The sequence below is a fragment of the Corapipo altera genome, unplaced genomic scaffold (genome assembly GCF_003945725.1).
Source record: "Corapipo altera isolate COAL_440 unplaced genomic scaffold, ASM394572v1 22, whole genome shotgun sequence".
NCBI classification, from domain to species: Eukaryota; Metazoa; Chordata; class Aves; order Passeriformes; family Pipridae; genus Corapipo; species Corapipo altera.
In genome coordinates this window covers 1,456,243-1,475,495 of record NW_020884886.1, presented here as the reverse complement: position 1 = coordinate 1,475,495, position 19,253 = coordinate 1,456,243, and the positions used below count along the sequence as shown (strand labels likewise).

Here is a 19,253-nt window from a genome sequence, read left to right as displayed (position 1 = left end):
CCTGTCAGGCTGCGATGGTACTGGAAGTGAAAGTTCCTGCTGCAGGATAAGAGTGGGATGGAGGCAGTTCTACAGGGCCTCACACTCATCATCACTAAGCTCTATTTTATGTTATGTCTAGGAATATAAAACTCAATTCTACTTGTGTCACTGGCAGCCCCCAACACTAGCAATTCTCAGTAGAACTTAGTTCCCCTTGAAAGCAGAATCACAGGAAGCTAAATCAGTAGTTCTGGTATTGGGAGCTCTGCTTTCCTTCTGCTTTTAAACTCATTTTATTCTAATTCAATTTTATATTGCTAGCACAAAGCCTCTGTCAGGTGGTGAACAGGATTGTTCAGCAGGTGGTGTGTTAGCAGAAGATTTGAGAGACCATACTTCAGATTCCTACTGTGCTGCAGTGGTCTTGTGTAAAGCCATGTCTAAATCCCAAAGGCATCCCTGAAGCTGCCACAGTGCTTTGGTACCATTTCACGGTAGTGAAATCTGAATAAAAGCATATCACTTACTCAGGATAATGTGCATATGAGGATGCAAAGCTTAAGAGGCTCAGTATGGCATAGAGTATTAGACCACTGATTTTTTACATAACTAAGCTCAAAAAGTTTATTCTGTTTTATGCATGTAATCATACAGATCCCAGCTCATGTCACTGGGTTTCTGCACGAGTGTAAGGTCACAAGCTTGAAAGTTTTCAACTTTTGGCTGAATAATGACAGATAACCATGAGCTGGGAAAATGCAAGTGGGGTACAGAGTCTCAGATGGGAAAGAAGGATTGAGAACTGTGGAGCAGAGCCTGAGATCAGCTCCACAGACAAAAAATGAAAACAGACAAAAAAACAAAAAGAGGATTTTTGGAGAAAAGTCAGAGATTTTGATTCACCCCTGTGGTGAATCACTTGTCCCTAGCTGGATGTCAGGTGCCCATCAAAGCCACTCTATCACTCCCCTCCTCAGCTGGACAGGGGAGAGGAAATATAACTAAAAGCTCATGGATCGAGATAAAGACAGGGAGACATCACTCAGCAATTACCATCATGGGCAAAACAGTATCGACTTGGGGAATTATTTATATTTCTTTTATTTATTTTGTATCAAATCAGAGTAGAGTAATGAGAAATCTTAAAAACACTTTTCCCCTGCCTCTCCATTCTTCCAAGGCTCAATTTTACACCTGAATTCTATATGCCTCCTTCCCCTCAGTGGTGCAGGGGGACTGGAAATGGTGGCTGTGGTCAGTTTATCTCATGTTATCTCTGATGCTCCTTCCTCCTCAGGGGGAGGACTCCTCATACTCTTCCCCTGCTCCAGCATGGGAAGTAAAGATGGGTATCTCCCTCTATCCATGTATTCACTCTCTCTCTCTGTCCAGAGGTGCACGATTGAAGATCCAAGCAACACAGAATAAGGACAAACACATCTTTGCCCCCCTTCTTGCCACTGCCCAGTGCAAACTGTGAGTTTGTCTCAGACTGTGCAGAGTCCCTGTAACTCTCTGGATTTTCTTCCACAGAGTTTTTCGTTCCTCCCTCTCCGAGTCCTGCTTCTACCCTGGTTCCTTTTGCTGACCTGTGAGATGGACAGTGGTAGGCAGCCACTTTCAGAAGTCATCTTTGTAATGATGTATTTAAGTTTTCTGGACACTGTGTAACATTGCAGTTTCTAGAGGGATGGATGGAGACAGCCTAACAGTGCTCTCACAGTTAGAGCTACAGCTCTACCCCAATGTGCTGGTCATCCTGGGTTATGTGTCACCAGAGACAAAGTGCCAGGGAGCCTTGGCACACCACACCCCTTGCCTGAGCTCTGCCTCAGTGGATGCAGACCTGGGATTATAAATACTTTGCTTCTCCTGCAAATCTTTTCTTGCTTTTAAAGAATAAATAGGGTGATCATCCAAGGATTCACTCCTCAGAGCACCAAAGCTTAGGGAATTTCTAGGTGCTCTCCTGACCCCAGAGTTGGTCCTGGCCTTAACAACACTCAAAGCATCTCCAAATCCGTATGCTTTGCAGAGCAAATGAGGGAACCAATTTGCCTGTGGCCTTGATGGCACCACAAAATCTTCCTGCTGACTGTCTTTTCATATGGTTCATAAATCTGGCAGTAAGTGGTCTCACAACCTCCTGTCCCTCTCCTCTGCTGGTGGTATCACAGGACAGCCAAATCAGCTCTCCCGTAATAAGCTTCAATTTTGTCAGGCAGATGAACCCATGGCTCTCACAGTCATTGGCTTTGTGCATGTAGGAGCATTAGATTGAATGTTTCAATACCAGCCTCTCAGCTTTCATTTACTTAATAGTGTTTGTTACCTACCTTATTAAAGTAATTATCTGAATTTTGGAGGGCATTGTATAAAGATCAGAAAACAGAAAGCAAGCTCTCAGCCAATCCCCTAAGCTCAGGAGAGATCCTGCTCCCCATAACCCTTGCTGTACAGGATGTTTTGTTCCCCACTATTATGAATTATTGTAATAAGTTGTCTGAGGGCTCAGATTGAGGTACTTCAGGCTTCATCTGAAATAAAGTCAGTTCAATTGGCTTGATTCAAACAGAATTTGGAAGTCTGTGCCAGTGGAGGCTGGCATAGTCTTTAAGAAAATAAGTCTGGCTGTCTCTAAAAGGAAAAAAAGAAATCTTTGAAAGCCATGGAGACAGTGACTAATTGCAGTATAATCGACAGAAATGAGATTCAGATTTAAAAAGGGTAGTGGTTGTTCTCTATACTTATGCAGAAATAATTTAGCTGTTTTCTAATTGTTCCCTGAATTGTTCTTGTGAAATGGATACTTTAAAATTGATCTCATATAACTTAAAAGCAAGAGCCCTGGTGAAAAAAAGAATCAAAACACATAAAACCCACATTAAAGGAAAAGTCTATGAATAGTCAAAGACCAGAGTGACATAGCACCTGCTATCATCTGGTGGAGCTGAACCAGGATGTGCACATTTCAAGGCCATAATAGTTCTGTACATGATGTCACTGAAATGCTATTAGGATAAAAATAGTGACATTGAAACTCCTGATTTACCACAACATTCTCTTCAATAAGACATTGGCTCTGTGAGATGGCTTAGGCAGGTATCTACTAAGTGAGTTGGCTAATTAGGATGAAGGACTGAAATTAGGAGCTCTCAAATAAAACTGTGCATTTCACACTTGTCTGATGAATTGCAGAAGCAACTTTAAAATCTTCTTATCAAGACCCAAGAGTGTTGTTTGAAAGCAGGGCTGATGCTGCGTCAGGTATGCCCTCTCTGGCTGGGCAGAGAGAAGTGGGGCAGCTGCAGCAGGGCAGGGAGCTGATGAGATTTTGGGGCAGCATCCTCCTTGGGAGTGCTGCTGCTATGGGACTTGTAGGGTGTGAGCTTGGTGGCAGGTGCTCAGCCAAGAACTCCAAAAACTCCCAAACACGGATCCACAGGGCAGGCAGTGACACTTACAGTCCCTTACAAGCCACCTGGGGTCTTCTGCTCTTCAGGAAAGATGGGCTCAAAGGAAGAATGATGCGCTTCCGGGGTTAAGGTAGGAGTGGCTGATTCAGTCCCTAATTCTCTTGGAACAAAGATCATCATCAGATCATCCCAGAGCAAGGTACAAAGACCAGAAAAACAAATACTTTGCTGCAGATAGCATTCTTTGGACACTGCCAGGTTCATTGTCAGGAAGCCTTTGCGCTGTTTTCTTCTCCTGCCTCTGTGTTGTGTGAGTGGGTGTGTCAGACTGTAAAAAGTGCATAACATTTGTCCTTTCCTTTTGGAGGCCCTTTATCTGCCTTTTATAAAATGGGTTTTTTTTTGTGTCATCCTCTTCCTGGAAACTCTCTGTTTAATAATCTCAATTATGCAAAGAAACTTGGTTAAGTTTTTGGTGTGCAAAGTGCATTCTGTGTGTTTCTGAGTTGATCAGACTTTACCTATTACAACTCATTTTTTAAGTTACCTCTTTATAATGCCAAAGTTGAAAGGGTTGTGACACAGAGATTCAGAAGCTACCACTATGTTGATAAATAAAATAAACCTGTCCTGTTTCTCCTAAGGATGAGTGGCACAAACTGGCTCGTATCCACATGCTAACCACAAACTCCTGCTTTAATGATTCATCTTACAGCAGTGGGAACACTCAGATTCCTATTTCCAGCCTTTCACAGATGCACTGACTAGAGGCACTAGAGTTCAGCTCAACAGCTGCAGAATGGCATTTTAAGGAAATCTGAAAAATAGAAGGATTCAATTAATAACTGCGGCATCTGAAGGGAGGTAGTCTCCTGCTTCAGTTGGGAGTGGGCATGGTGATATCTTCTTAAATCATTCCAGGCAAAACTATATTTAGACATAGCTTCTTCCTTTACTTTCTGCCTCATTACTGGAACTATAATACATCCATGGTGCACCTTGGTTTCACAATGGTTTTCGTGGATCCACACCTGGGTTTGTGCTATCCATTGCATTCCCAAAACTGCGATTTACCAACAGCAGGTTAGAGACTGATCCAAAGAAAACAGGAATTACTGTTATTGCAACACTAATGTATAGGTCTTTAGGGGTTTTATTCAGTTGGGTTTTACTTGTTTGTTTGCTTTGTGTGGGTTTTTTTCTTGTACATTGTTGATTTGATTCGCTGTTACCAGTTCTGAGGCACTCTGGAGCCCTGGCTCCCTGGTTTTCTGAGAGCTGATGGAACGAAAGCAAAGGGTCACAGGCAATGTTAGCAGCCCTAAATAAGTGCTGGATTAAGTCCATCATAACAGATCTTTCTCATTTTTATAAAACCTGCATATCTGCATTTGTGCAGACTCCGGATGAGCAGCCTCTATCCTCACCTGCTTTTCCTCTGGTAACTTCACTCAGCTGCAAGGAAAAGAGCCTCAGCTCTCCAGGGGCACTGATGTGAATCTGGGCTTGCAGGGACCGGCCACCAGATGACACTGTTATCCCTAAGAATGAACTAACATAGGAGCAAGGCCCTGAAATTACTCCTCAGAAACAGGGGGTGAAGGAACCTCCTGCATTCCGGGGAAATGATAGGTGCCTGAGCATCTTCTGGAATTCGGTGCCCTCTCCCTTGACCTGTGTTTCTGAGGAGGGAATGTCAAAAAAAAAAAAAAAAAAAGGCAACTTATTTGCTTCAGTTCATTGCAGGTAAACTGCAGACATTGCTGTGCTTTATTGTATGCATTAGTTTTCATTTATTTGCAGATGAACCTGGACCAAAGGATAGTAAATGTATTTTCAACAAGTGATGAGAATTACAAATTGATCCTCCTATTCAAGTTTATCCATCCACAGTCAATCCTGCTGATTCAGAAATTAGATTAGATAAGGAGTTTGATTTGCTAGTAGTGGTAAAACACTACAAGTTTTTCAGCCTAAAAAGCTGCCATCATCACTTTGAACTGCTGAAAATATCACTGTAATTAAAAGTTATTCTTCTGTCAAGGTTTCTCTTCCCCCCCCCCCCCCCCAGTTTTTCCAGAGTGAACAATGTGTCTCATCTGTTCCCTGGAGTGAACTGACTTTCTCCCCTTATTAACCTTTGGGATGGAAAAGCCAAAGAGCCTCAACGTTCTCTTTGACACACTCTCTTTTCCACTGGCCTTTATCCTGCCCAAATCCCTTTGGAGCTGCATGGCTGGTACAGCTTTTCTTTTCTTCTGAATTTCAGGTGGCCCCTGAGACAAAAGCAGTCATGAAGTGGTTGAGGTCTATCCCATTCGTGCTCTCTGCCAGCCTCCATGGGGGTGAGCTGGTTGTGACCTATCCTTATGACTATTCAAGGCATCCGATGGAAGAAAAAATGTTCTCCCCTACACCTGATGAGAAGGTAATATTGTTTTTGCAGTAAGAGCAAACTCCTGTGGTTTCCATGTGGAAATGTTTTCTTTTAACAAATAACAGACTTTGATTTATTTAGGTTGTGTAGGTGTGTCTCTCTGTATATGCATGTATGTGTTAAATATGTAATAAATCACGTTTATATACATAATGCAAGTGTATATATAATATGAGATTAGCGTACATATAATATGAAATTAGCTCAGTTGGTTAGAATATGGTGCTAATAATGTCAAGATTTCAGGTTTTATCCTCATATGGGCCATTTTTTTAAGAGCTGGAGTTGATGAGATCGTGGGTTCCTTCCAACTCAGAATTTTATGAGATTCTGATTTATAGACTTACTTAATGTGCTTTAAAATATAGGATCATTTACGCACTATCAGCATGGTCTGGAAAGATTTACCTATCTTTTGCGAGGCAAAATATGATTTCATAAAGCACAGCCTAGGAAAATCCAGGCTTTTAATTTTTAAGGGGACTAGGCTGTGATATTTTTACCAGTGATTTCCAGAAGAAAAGGAACAAGCCTGACCAACAGTGTTATTTTCTGCTGAAATCTATAGAGGGGAAAAAACCAAGACTGGCTACCATATGGTGGCAGCCTTGTAACATTTATTCCAGGTCAGTTGAATGAGAAAGGTTTCCCCCTCTTGTCCCTGGAAAACTCCCCATTTGGGACACACTGTAAATCTTCTGTGAAATTTTTTGCCATCTTTCCTATTTCCCATTGGTTTCCTCAATCTAGTATTCATTGCCTACATGCCCACTAGGAGAACAGCTAGATTATCAACCTTCTAGTGTATGCTAAAAATGTCCCTGGCCTCCTAAGAAAAGTGGTTCTTTATATAACAAACAGCAGTTGAAAATAGTCAGAAGTCGATCTTTGACTTGAAGCATCCGTTGTCTTTGAGCATATCTCTGGTCTGACTTCTAAAACGACAGTTCTCACTACAACATGTTAAATATTTAAATATTTATAGCTGCTAAACATTTTTATATCAATCCGTTTCTTCTGAGCTTCACAATACTTACTGACTATGCACATATGAAAATGACTTAGCAGTAAAATTAACCAGGCGCTCCACAGTAAAAAACCTATGTAAGAAATATCTGGTGGATGCTAATGAAAGCTACAGAAGCCCTTGGACTAGGGGAAATCATAAACATGTTCATTTATATCCCATTGCCTGGGCTAGGGTTATCCTTGATTAAGAATACATGGTGAAGGAATATGGCCATGTGTGCCTTATAATGCAGTTCACCTGTGGAATGGAAGGACAGCAGTCCCTCTATCATCTCCACTCAGGGACAGCATGTATATTTTGAGTGAAGTGATGCAGTCACACAGACAAAGGGCTCCATCCCAGAGCAGTGCACCACTGGACAAGCCCTGAAGGATCCCTGGTTTGCAACACTGTAAGACAGGAAGCCTTATACTGGTGACTGCTGCATAGTCAGTGGCTACAAAGTCTGGGAAGTTGGTTGCAAATGTGGAAGTTTAAAACATATGTAGCAGGGGGATAGGGGTGTGCTCAATGAAACCAAATTTTTTCAAATGACAGAACAGGAACCTTAACAGCATTATCAGTATTGCTTCAAATTTTGCACAGAAAGTTACAAAACCTGCATCTATGAAGTGACTTGAATTTAAGCAACATCATCTGCAGATGCTGCTGGCAGAGAACCTCCATCCCAAAATAAAGCAGTTTGGTTCAGCTGCCGTATGTTAGCCATAACCTTTTTCCTGACTGCTGACCTTTCCCATTTGCTGTGCAAGAGGAAACTTTCAGCCCAGGGTGAAATGCTGCAGCGCAGATAAGGGCCAAATATTAAAAAGTCAAATTCTGACAAATATATTCAAACCAGGTTGCCCTGTTTGAAAATCTTTATGGGTGCTGCCACCTCCCTGCACTCTGTCATGGTGTGTATCTGGTAGCACAAGGATCCTCTTGGCACTTGCTCCAAGACACTGCAGATTTCAAGCCTCTTTATCCTGTATCACAGCCTGGGCTGGTACCTGCAGAGACCAAGGAGTCTCGAAGCTGAACCATGTCCTTGCACTCACATTCTTGCATCTGGTTCAGCCTACCTATTCAAAACTTTCCCATGTTTTGACTTCTGGGGAGGCAGATGTTTTTAGCAGGCACTCGCTTTGTGTTACACAAGAAGCTGCACTGATGCTTCTGCTCATCAGAGCAGAAAGGTCCACAACAATTCAAGTCCACTCCTTTTGGTGAGTTGAAACACTCGCTTTCATCCCTCTGAAAACTTCAACCTGAGACAATTAGTGGGGTAAAAGTGCTGACCAAGGTAACAGCACTGACCTCATTTTATGAAATGAAGCATCATGCTACCAAAGACACAAGGATTCCTCTGTGTTTTTTCCCATTTTTTTCCACAGTATTACACCTAAACATCTAAGTTTTTTTTGAGGTCCATGATTAGTCATACATTAGCTGCTAAGTAATAACAAATGTATTGTTATCCAGGAACTTTTAATTTTTTTCAAAAAAAGTGTAACTTTTTTTTTAAACCTATTTAACTTGCTTTTGGAATTATCACTTTCTCTTCTCACTACCACTTGTCTTCGTTCACTTGCACTAGTGACCAGGTAAAAGCCTTATGTCCCTTGCTGTGAAACAAGAGAAGAGTTGGTCACTGAAAATAGCACATCTGCAGATGTCGTTGTAAAAGCTGAGGAACGTACTCCTAAGTCACATTGGCACACTCAAAACTTTCAGCAAATTCCTTTCACAGGATGTTCAGAAGTGGTACCCAAATTGGTGGTAGAAATCAAAGATATTGAGTCTAGCACTGAACTATTGGCAGTAAAAGTTCTGCTTAATTTAATTAACATCCACTTCTTTTCAGCAGAACTTTGAAGGATACTTAATTTTCTGTGCTGGACAATGCTTAGACACATAGAAACTCAAGGGGGCTGTGGAAATGTTTTATATTAAATCAGAACTTTTAGTGTCTGGTTATCAGAAGTATTTTGGTAAATTGTCTTTACACTTATATTACACTCTCTTTCCACCTTTCCCCGGTAACCTATCTGATCCCATAATTGACTCAGCTTTGTGATTATTAGAAAAAACCATAAATATTAATCAATGTTGTGTGATTGGTCATTTTGACATCAAGGATAAAGTTTGGGATTACTTCTAAAACTAATATTTTAGCCACCCAACTCCTTGTACACATTGTCTTAAGCAATATGCAATGAAACTCTTGATGATGAATAGTAGGATCAAATAGCATCTGATAACTGCTGTTAGTTCAATCTTGAAATCTGAAAGCATAGCCTTTGCAGATGAAGTTCAAATAAACAAAAAGGAGAGGGGGGGATTTTTGTACAGAGTTGGAATAAACATTGGAAAAGAAGGGCAGGAACATGATTCAAATAAATGGTTTCTGCAGATCACTGCTATTTCTTCTGTCACTGTTCCTTTCTGTGTAGTGACTGCTCTGCTCTTCATCAGTATCAACACTCTCAGGAAATCAGTGGTGACATCCTACATCACCACATCCTTTCATTCACTTTTTGGGAATAGTTTCTGCCCCACAAAGAAGCAACTGTCATTGAGATCAAACCGTCAGGTTTGCCTGTGTGAGTGATAAGTGCAAAGCAAATTGACACTGTCTATTTTAAACAGCAGCAGTCAATATGAAAATCTAGTTGGACTGAAGGTGATATAAGTATTTTTTAAAGGGTAAAAATAGCAAAAGATAAAACACAACTTAAAGGACGTCTACCAGAAAGACGGAGAGGGACTTTTTTACGAGGGCAGGTAGTGACAGGACAAAGGGGAATGGCTTTAAACTGAAAGAGGATAGATTTAGATTATATATAAGGAAGAAATTTTTTACTGTGAGGGTGGTGAGACACTGGAACAGGTTTCCTAGAAAAGTTGTGGATACCCCACCCCTGGAACTGTTCAAGGCCAGTTTGGATGTGGATTTGAGCAACCTGATCAAGTGGGATGTGTCCCTTCCCATAGCAAGAGGGTTGGAAAAAGATGATCTTTAATGACTTTTCTAACCCAATCCATTCTAGGATTCTATGACAACAGGGAGAGATAATTTCAACTTTAAGATCTGGGACCTGAAGCACAACCAATCAAGGCTTCTGCTCCTGTCCCAGATGATAGATAGAAGCCAAGTATCACAAAATCCACTGGTATTTAAAATGTTGTCTCTGGCTAAATATATTGGATCACAGAGACCAATATAACAGAGACAAATGAAAAATTCCTAGCAAAAAATGAAAACTTCCTTGCACAGCAGTTCATTGCTTCCTTCAGTCTCAAGGGGGCTCAGTGTCTGGGTGGGTGGCTCATTGTCTGGGCTTGCAACTGCCATGGTTACTAACAGCAATGACAATGTTTACAGTTTGTAAAAGCAAATGTATTTCAAAACTGTTTGTTACAGGTATTTAAAATGCTGGCTAAAGCCTATGCAGACGTACACCCTGTCATCTCAGACCAGTCGGAACTACGTTGTGGTGGAAACTTTGTAAAACGTGGAGGTATCATAAATGGTGCTGAGTGGTACAGCTTCACTGGAGGTAAAACCACTTTACTGTCATGTCAAGTGAGGTAAAACCTCTATGTGACCTTCATAAGACACAAGGGTTTGAACAAAGTAATTTTATTCATTTCAATTTGCTTAAGGTCATATATCTGCAAAACGTAGCTTGTAGGGGATTTAAGTAGCAAAATGTATGTGGGTAACATTTGTATTCAGATGACATGGGACGTATTCAGCCCCATTGTGACTTGAGGAAAGTTAATAAGTTATGCAAGGTTTAAATTTGCTTTAGTACAATATAATTTTGTTTTTCAAATCTGAAATGTAGAAATAAATGCTTAATGCTATGCTCTCATTCCTTAGCAGCACGAGTTTGAATCCATTTTGCAAGTGCTGAATTTTCAATCTGTTTAAATAATTTTTTTTTTTCAGAGAAAATTACAAACATCCCATTCATTTGTGCTTTTGTTGTTAATTTGATTTCTCCAATAATAGTATTGTGTTTTCTTTAGGATTCCTGCAATACTGGCATGGATGAAATATCAGTGTTCATAAATTTTCAGCAGTGGTTCAGTTGTGTTTTCAAATAGGACTCAGCTTGATCCCCAAATAATTATGTTGAAACTAGGCATTGAGAATGCTTTGGGGCATGGGTGAGAATTAGGTTTAAGTATCTTTGGCTTACATTCTTCTCAAAATTATATCCAATGTCTTTTGTACAGAAACAGTTTTGAACATAATAATGGCAAAAGGTCATTTCTGTTCTGGTGACCCTTGGCAATCACCTCTGATACAGCCGATTATCCAATTACCATGATTAACCAATCCTCATCGCTCTATCGCTGCTTCTTGGTCAGGAGAATAATAATTTAAAATTATGCTTTTTTGTCTCAGAGAAGTGTCATCATCATTAGTTAATTCGTAGTTGAAACAAGTTGTTGAATTCTGATTTTGTTGAATACTTTTTTATATACTAGCATATACTCTTTGCAATAGAATAATCTACACCCACTGGGACGGCATTCAGATGATTGTAGCAGCAAAGCTGCAGTTAAAGGCTACATTGCTTGTTCATGAGCTCATCTTTTTCTTTTTAAACCTATAGGTATGGCAGATTTTAATTACCTTCACACAAATTGCTTTGAAATTACCGTGGAGGTAGGATGCGAAAAGTTTCCTTTGGAGGAAGAACTGTTTACAATCTGGCATGAAAACAAAGGTGCCCTTCTGAATTACATGGAAATGGTATGGCTCTGCTTTTACAGACCTTTGTGCTCACAGATTCACTTTTTCATTGTCAGTATTAGTTTTTTTACTGTTTCCCCAGTTAGCTGTCAAGATAGGGCTGAATCAATTATGACACTCCACCAGGGTCCTCGGTGCCTCAGTCTGTCTAGCAGTACCCACAGAAAATATTCTACCTGTACTGCAGGAAAAGTTGAGATTGAGGACTGTAAAGGCCTTGAAAACACTGAGAAAGGGAATTATCTGTGAATACTTCGGCCAACATTATACATCATGTGTCCAAAATTTAACATTATAGAAAACCCACATATTCAGAAAAGTATGAATCAACCTTTCTCTTGAAGATTAAAGCAACAAGATCAGCTCTCCAGAGACCTTCCTGAAACTTTTTCTTTTCCACATTGTGTTTGTGTCCCAAATCCTACCGTCCCACAGCAAGATTTAGATTCAGCTAAAATCTTGCTAGAAATGCCATTTACACACTTTCCATCTTGATTTCTTTATGGAATTAGAAAGATCTGAAAGATCTGAAGCCAGATCTTCCAAAGGAACAACTGTGTGTCTCTGAGCATTAAAACATGCCATTTAAAAGTAATTTTCAATGATAAGTTTAAGCTCAGCAAAAACAAATATCTCACTGACAATAAGTAAGTGAGCACAGAAACAGAAGTTGCTCATCTTTCTCTCAGCCATTAGTAGATTAGCTTTCTGTCATGCCTTATTTTGATAGAGTACGCAGTAATTTAAAATTGTTAGGAGTGTTTTTATGGCCTTTCTAAGCAACCTCTTGCTACTTGTGGTAAGTATTATCATTCAATAAAGTCTACAGTACAGACCACCAAACTCATTTCGTTTTACAGCTGTCTGATGAAAATGAGTTTTAGTGAATCCAAATGGAGCTGGGTTAAATCCATATATATTGTAATTGAAGTCTTCAAGATGTAAAGATTTTATAGTGTGAGATACTGTAGAAGTCTGTGCTGGAAAAGCTTTTTGAGTAAATGCAGAACAGTAAGCAAAACTACTTTGTAGATAAGGATGACTGAATTACCCCCGATAAGGATTAAGTCTGCCATAACCAATTCAAACTTTTCTTATTCTGATATGTACCAGGCTGTTTGGTGTGTGTACAAATCCACTTGGTTTAACACACAGAAGCAGAATTCATTTTCCTAAATGCCTATCCTTTCTCCCCATGAGAATTAATATCAAAACACTCTCCCAAACTCATATGGCACGGAGTTGAGGAAAAATGAAAAATACTTGATTTACTAAAGGAAACCAAAACAACATTGTTAAAGAAATTTCAGTTTTGTCATTTTTATCCTGTTATGTTGTAATTGCAAAATTATTATTGAAGTTGAATGAGGTCATACTTGTTTGAGTATGACTACACTGTAAATTAAATTTGGGTCCAAGATGACTCTTCTGACCAGATTTATCCACTATCCATAAGATAAATCCTCAAGCCCATGCTGAAAAGGAAATTGCAGTGCTTCATCATAAGGGCCAGTTTTCAAGTCCTTATACTGAGCTGTTCCTAAATCCTCCTGTGAATAGCTCCACTCAGTACAAAATGGCCTTTTAACAAGAGCAGTGACAACACAGTCTCACCTTAAATAAAAAACTGCTGTCACTAGACCAGACATTTAATTTTCAGCTTTTTATTATGAATTTCTGTAAAGTTGGATATTTTAATGTTTATTTTTAAATGTCTTTATACTCCAACAGAAAAGCAAATATATTTTTTCCATTGTTTTGATGCTTTGTGCTTTTTTTTCTATTCTTTTGTGACAAAGGATACTGGGGAGGAGAAAATGAGAGGAAAATAAGAAGGTGGGAAAGTGAAGTAAAGAACAGCTCAAGCTGATCATAGCAGTTCAGACAAAAAATAAAAATGGAATTATTTCTCACTTAAAAAGGTCATATAGACTTCCCAATATAAAATACTGTAGTGGGTTGACCCTGGCCAGATACCAGGTACCCACTAAAGCCACTCACTCTCTCCCTCTGCAACTAGACAGAGGAGAGAGAAAAAAACCAGCTAAGAATTCATGAGTACATATAAGAGCTGGGAGAGGTCAGTGACTGATTACCTTCACGGGCAAAACAAGACTCAAAGTGGGGATAATACTTATATTTATTACTAACAGGATAAGAGCCAAAGAGTGAGAAATAAAAGAGTCTTAAAAACACTTTTCCCCCACCCCTCCTTCCTTCCATGCTCTCCCTCCTCCCCCCCCAACAGTGCAGGGGGACGGGGAATGGGGGTTATGGTCAGTTGTTTTTTCTGCCACTGCTCAGGGAGAGGAGTCCTTCCCCTGCTCCTGTGGGGTCCCTCCCACAGGAGACAGTCCCTGATGGACCTCTCCAGCACGAGTCCATCCCTCGGGCAGCAGTTCTTCCCAAACTGCTGTCCCATGGGTCACTCCTTCATGGGGTGCAGTCCTTCATGAATGAGCCCCCACAGGGGCCACACGTCCTACCCAGGAAAAACCTGCTCCAGCATGGGCTTCCCTCTCCACGGGCTGCAGGTCTCCGGCAGGACACCCCACCATCCTGGGCCTCCCATGGGGTCACAGCCTCCTTCATACATCCACCTGCTCCAGCATGGGCTCCTCCATGGGCTGCAGGTGGGTCTCTGCACCCCGATGGCCCCCCATGGGCTGCAGGGGCACAGCTGCTCCCCCATGGTCTGCAGCACGGGCTGCAGGGCCTCAGCTCCGTGCCTGGAGCACATCCTGCCCCTCCTTCTACACTGACCTCGGTGTCTACCTTATTGTTCCCATGTTCTCACTCCACTCTTCCCTGACAGGAATTTATTCTGTGCAATAATCTTTTGTTTTTAATTATGTTATCTTGGAGGTGTTACTGTTGCTCCTAATTGGCTCAGCCTTGGCCAGTGGCAGGAAGTCTGTCCTGCAGCCATCTGGCATTGGCTCCATTGGACAGGAGAAGCTTCTGGCAGCTTCTAACAGAAGCCACCCCTGTAACCACCCCTGCTACCAAAACCCAGCCACAGAAACCCACGACAAATATTTTCATTTTGGAACATTGTAAAAAGAGAACCATAAGAGGTTTAATTTTTAAATACTTGGATTTTTTGTTTTGTTTTGTTTTATTTTTTGAGTTTCAAATACAGTGAGCTTTTTGTGCACCTCCTAGTATGACAGAATTCGCATTGCTCTTTAGATTGTCACCAAGCACGTTTCTCAACAGCTTGAGCAGCTCAGTTCTGTGCTTGTAGAGAAGGCAAAAGGATATCATACACTGCTGTCATGACATACTGACAGGTAGTGAAGCATAGGCAGCAGAGTGATGATGAGTCCCAAGCACCTAAAGTGATGCCTTCTCATTATGTACAGAGCCTCGGATTGGTTTTTAAAGCCTTAACTTTTCATTTCTTTGTGGTTCTGGGTCTAGGGCTGACATCCAGAAGCAGTCTTTAAATACTGTGGTCAGATCATGAGGTGCCAGTGACTTGTGCAGAGAAGGGTCTCTCGATGCAGAGCCACATTCCTCACCCCCAAAAAAGCTCTGATTCCATTATCCCTTTCTCATAGCCCCCTTGTAGCTCCCTAAACAGGGAATGTGATCTGAAGGGGCATTAGCGCCTGAGACCCTCTATAACAGGTTGAACCTTTTGACAGTTGTTTCCTCTCTGGAGGGGTTTTCTTGTAGAAGCTGAGGAAGTGGTACTGTAATAAATGACTCCTATCCAACTTTGCTTTGCTTTACCAGGTTCATCGGGGGATAAAAGGAATTGTGTCTGATAAGTTTGGCAACCCAATAAAAAATGCTCGTATTTCAGTCAGGGGCATTCAACATGATGTCACCACAGGTAATATTTTCAGTCTAAGATCTTTTCTGGGACAGAGTGAAAGTACTGAGAGCTGAATCTGCAAAAGTCTTGTCATATTTGACAGAAATGGCACCTTAACAGAGAACTGAAGGCTCAACTGTGTCTTTGGTTCTAGAATAACAAGAAAGAAGACATGTCAAGCTGGCTGTTGAGTTTGATGTGTCTCTGGCATGACAGAGTTCTTGCCATGAAAAATTGTACCTGGAGTTGTCTGCTGTCCACCAAAGCCAATGTTTGGGGAAATAGGGCAATAGCTCTGCTCAGGGGCTGTACCTCAGCATGGAGCACTGATGGAATAAGTTAGCTGAGATATTGTGAACATGTTGTAGATAGTAGATTAGGATCTACTCTGACTTTAACAACTAGAATAATTGCAGTAATTGAAAGGTCTGCAACATTCATGTGGAAATGCATAAACATATGCAATTTTTGTACAATAGTTATATCAAATGCAAAAAAAACTAGAACATTGAATTATTATACCTACCACCAACTGGTAAACATGTACTGAGGGGTATGTAACTGCTAATTTTCACAGTCATAAAGTTCTGAGCTTTTAGGCTGTCACTGAAATCAATGCTCTGTTTTTATTATTGATTTCAGCGAGAACAGGGTAGGCCATAGGAGTGCAAAACAGAAGACATGAATGGTAACATTTTACTCTAATGGCAGTTGTTGAATCAATTTGGAAAGCCAGAATGGCTTATAATGTAATGGATGCTTTCCAGCTTCCAAAAAAACTAGCATTAGAGGGGATACAATAGTGGAGATGATGCAGATCGTTTTGGCTGGTGGGAGACTCTGGCATGAATTAGGGTCTTTTCAAACTTCTTTTCAAACAATGGCTTCCCATTGGCAGTGAACCTTTAAAGGATTAAGAATTAAATAAAAATGTGTTTATATTGAAGGAAAGAGGAGTATTTGTTCTTTAGTTAGGTGGGGTTAAGAATGTTATATGATTAAAAAGTTTTTGATTTCAGTGTTAAAAAAAAGAAATTCCACAAGAAAATAGCATTAACGCAACATTTACTTAGCTAAGAGACTTACCATTCAAAATAAAGGAAATATAAAATGAAGAATAATTTTTTCTGGTTTAAAATTCCCTGATTTTTCCTTCAGGCTCTAACCTTCAGCTGGAGGAAATTTACACCCATTTTACACTAATGGCAATTTATACCAGCTGCAGCTCTGACTCCATAGTCTTATGTGCTAGAATGTCTGCAAAGTAATTGAGCGTAATTTAATAAAAGCAGGGATTTCTTAGCTCCTTAGACATACTAAATATATATATTGCAGCCTGGATTCTGATTTCACTTTCTTAAGTTTCACATAGCTTTAAATTAATTTCTTTGGGAGTTATTCTCCATACCCTTGGGAAAGCAGAACGAAGGAAAGTTTCTCTTCCCTGTGATACAGGAACAGCAGTTGCTGACATTTTGTATGTGAATTTTACTCCATTAGCTCCCAAAGGCCAAGTTTTCACAGGCAAAGTCTCTTTTTGTCATCTAGAGTTTGCATTCAAACATTTTTCAGAGCGTGAGATCCTTTCACAGCCTGCCCCCTAAATGCTTGTGCTATCTGTGTGCGCACGGGTATGTGACTGTGTAACTTTAAAGGGTACGATACTAAAAATCAAGTTTTATTGTGCTTTTACCTTTCCTAAGCTGCTGATGGAGACTACTGGCGACTCCTGCCTCCAGGGACATACATAATCAGTGCCCAAGCGCCGGGATACAGCCGGGTGATGAAGAGGGTCACCATTCCTGCCAAGATGAAACAGGCCGGGCGAGTCGATTTTGTGTTGCGACCTGCTGAGGCCTGGCCCAACAAGCTCCTCCGCCGCTCCATGGAAAACACGTACGACCCGTACGACCCACTGGAACTTTTTGACCCTCATGCCCAACCCAGGCAGCCCGAGGCCCGAGGTGGGTCATCACCAGGCAGGGAGAAGCCCTGGTGGTGGTCTTACTTCAGCTCTCTAGACCTGCACAAACCTCTGTGGCTGCTCAAGCAGCGCTGAAGGGCATCACAGTGCTCTGCTCAGCTCCCTCTGCTGCCCTTCCACGGCGTTCCAGACACCCTCACTGCTCTTGGCAATATTTAAATGTTTCATTTGAAAATACAATGTTAATTCAAGCGCGCTTACTTCTTTTGTTTTCTCTTCACACACAACTGAGCATATTCAAGTGGGTTCTTTGTATATTAAAAAAAAATGGTGCACATACAATCAAAGGCCAGATTTTATGCAGTTTCTTTCTTGGTAATGCTCTGTACTTCTGCCCATGTAGTTAATCATCACATCCATTATTTATTAGGTCCTAAGTACCTGCAGGAAAATATTCCTTATCCTTTAATGCATTTTTGTACACATTTTAATGCATTAATGATTATATACTAAAAACAACTTGCAGAAACATTCAGAAAACTCTTTTTCTTATATTAGCATATTAATTTCAGTTCATTACTTCTTCTAATATGAGCTCAAAATCTTGGGAGGTTTTTTTAACTTTTAAAAGTTTTTTTTAATTTAAATGTAGGTTTTTAATGTATTTCAGCAAAATACTGAAAAATGCCTTTACTACTGGAAATAAATCCTATGACATAGAAAAACACATGAGATAATTTGTGAAGAATTTAGGTTAATGTGTGACATATTACACACTAAGTTTGTTAACATCACGCATTATTCTGAGCCAATGTACTTGTTAATGGAACTTGTAGACATCAAAGAAAACACAAACTTCTTTTCAAGATAGTTGGGTAAAACCTCAGTGAATAGCGATCTTGCAAGATGCTGTTCTCTCTCAAATATTAGATGCAATGTATTTTTTAGGGTCATTTAAACAAAAAGTCCCTAATTTTGGTGAAACACATAGACCTGCCCTTCCTTTTGGCTTGAAGGGTTAATGAACTGTGTATATGGACTGTATTTCCCCGTCTAAATGCCACAGCGTGTGAACTGGGTGATTGTTGGAGCTGATGTACTTTCTGTAGGAGCTGCTGGATGACCTGTGTGGATTGCCCTTCAATTTGTGAAAACTTTTTTGCTCGTCTTAGGTAAAGCAGTCCACGTTGCATGAACCCCATAATCCATGTGCACATATCTCATACTAAAATTGCCTAAGAAGAGCCAAGAGATGAATGATCTTAATTCTGCAACCAGATGCTGCACATGGCTAAGTACCTTATTCCCAATTGTAATCTGATTGAAGTTAGGAGACTGTTATTCATGTGCTTGAATGTCTGCAGAAAGAAAATGATTTCATAGCATTAACAAGTATTTATAATGTAATTATGTGGGACTGAATGTACTGCATGCACATGGATAAGTGTTCCTTGCCCAGGCTTGCCAAGTTAAAGGAACTCTGGACCCTAAATATGCCAAGGAAAATTGAGCAAGAGTTAGACTTCCAGAGTTTATTTCCAGTAATAGGTATTATCACTGTTTTCTGTGGTCATTTTTTTTTTGTGGTAAGAGAGAAAAGAAAAGAAAAGAGAAGAAAAGAGAAGAAAAGAGAAGAAAAAAGAAGAAAAGAGAAGAAAAGAAAAGAAAAGTAAAGAAAAGAAAAGAAAAGAATAAAAACCCAAACAATAAAAACAAAACAATAAAAAACAAAATAATAAAAAACAAAACAATATAAAAGAAAAGAATAAAAAATAAAATAATAAAAAATAAAATAATAAAAAATAAAACAATATAAAAGAAAAGAATAAAAAAGAAAACAATAAAAAAGAAAAGAAAAGAAAAGAAAAGAAAAGAAAAGAAAAGAAAAGAA

General features: G+C 40.1%; 1 protein-coding gene across 1 annotated transcript in view; it reads left to right on the top strand.

Annotated features, from left to right (window-relative positions):
* The window catches only part of CPZ (carboxypeptidase Z), a 38,333-nt gene extending 20,367 nt beyond the window's left edge, over positions 1-17,966 (top strand). Inside the window, exons 7-11 of the mRNA XM_027642891.1 lie at positions 5,668-5,826; positions 10,272-10,407; positions 11,476-11,615; positions 15,357-15,456; positions 17,142-17,966. Of these exons, the coding sequence (XP_027498692.1) occupies positions 5,668-5,826; positions 10,272-10,407; positions 11,476-11,615; positions 15,357-15,456; positions 17,142-17,497 (891 nt within the window). The 3' untranslated portion in view covers positions 17,498-17,966. The remainder of the gene's footprint in view (positions 1-5,667; positions 5,827-10,271; positions 10,408-11,475; positions 11,616-15,356; positions 15,457-17,141) is intronic.
* The last annotated feature ends 1,287 nt before the right edge of the window (positions 17,967-19,253 follow it).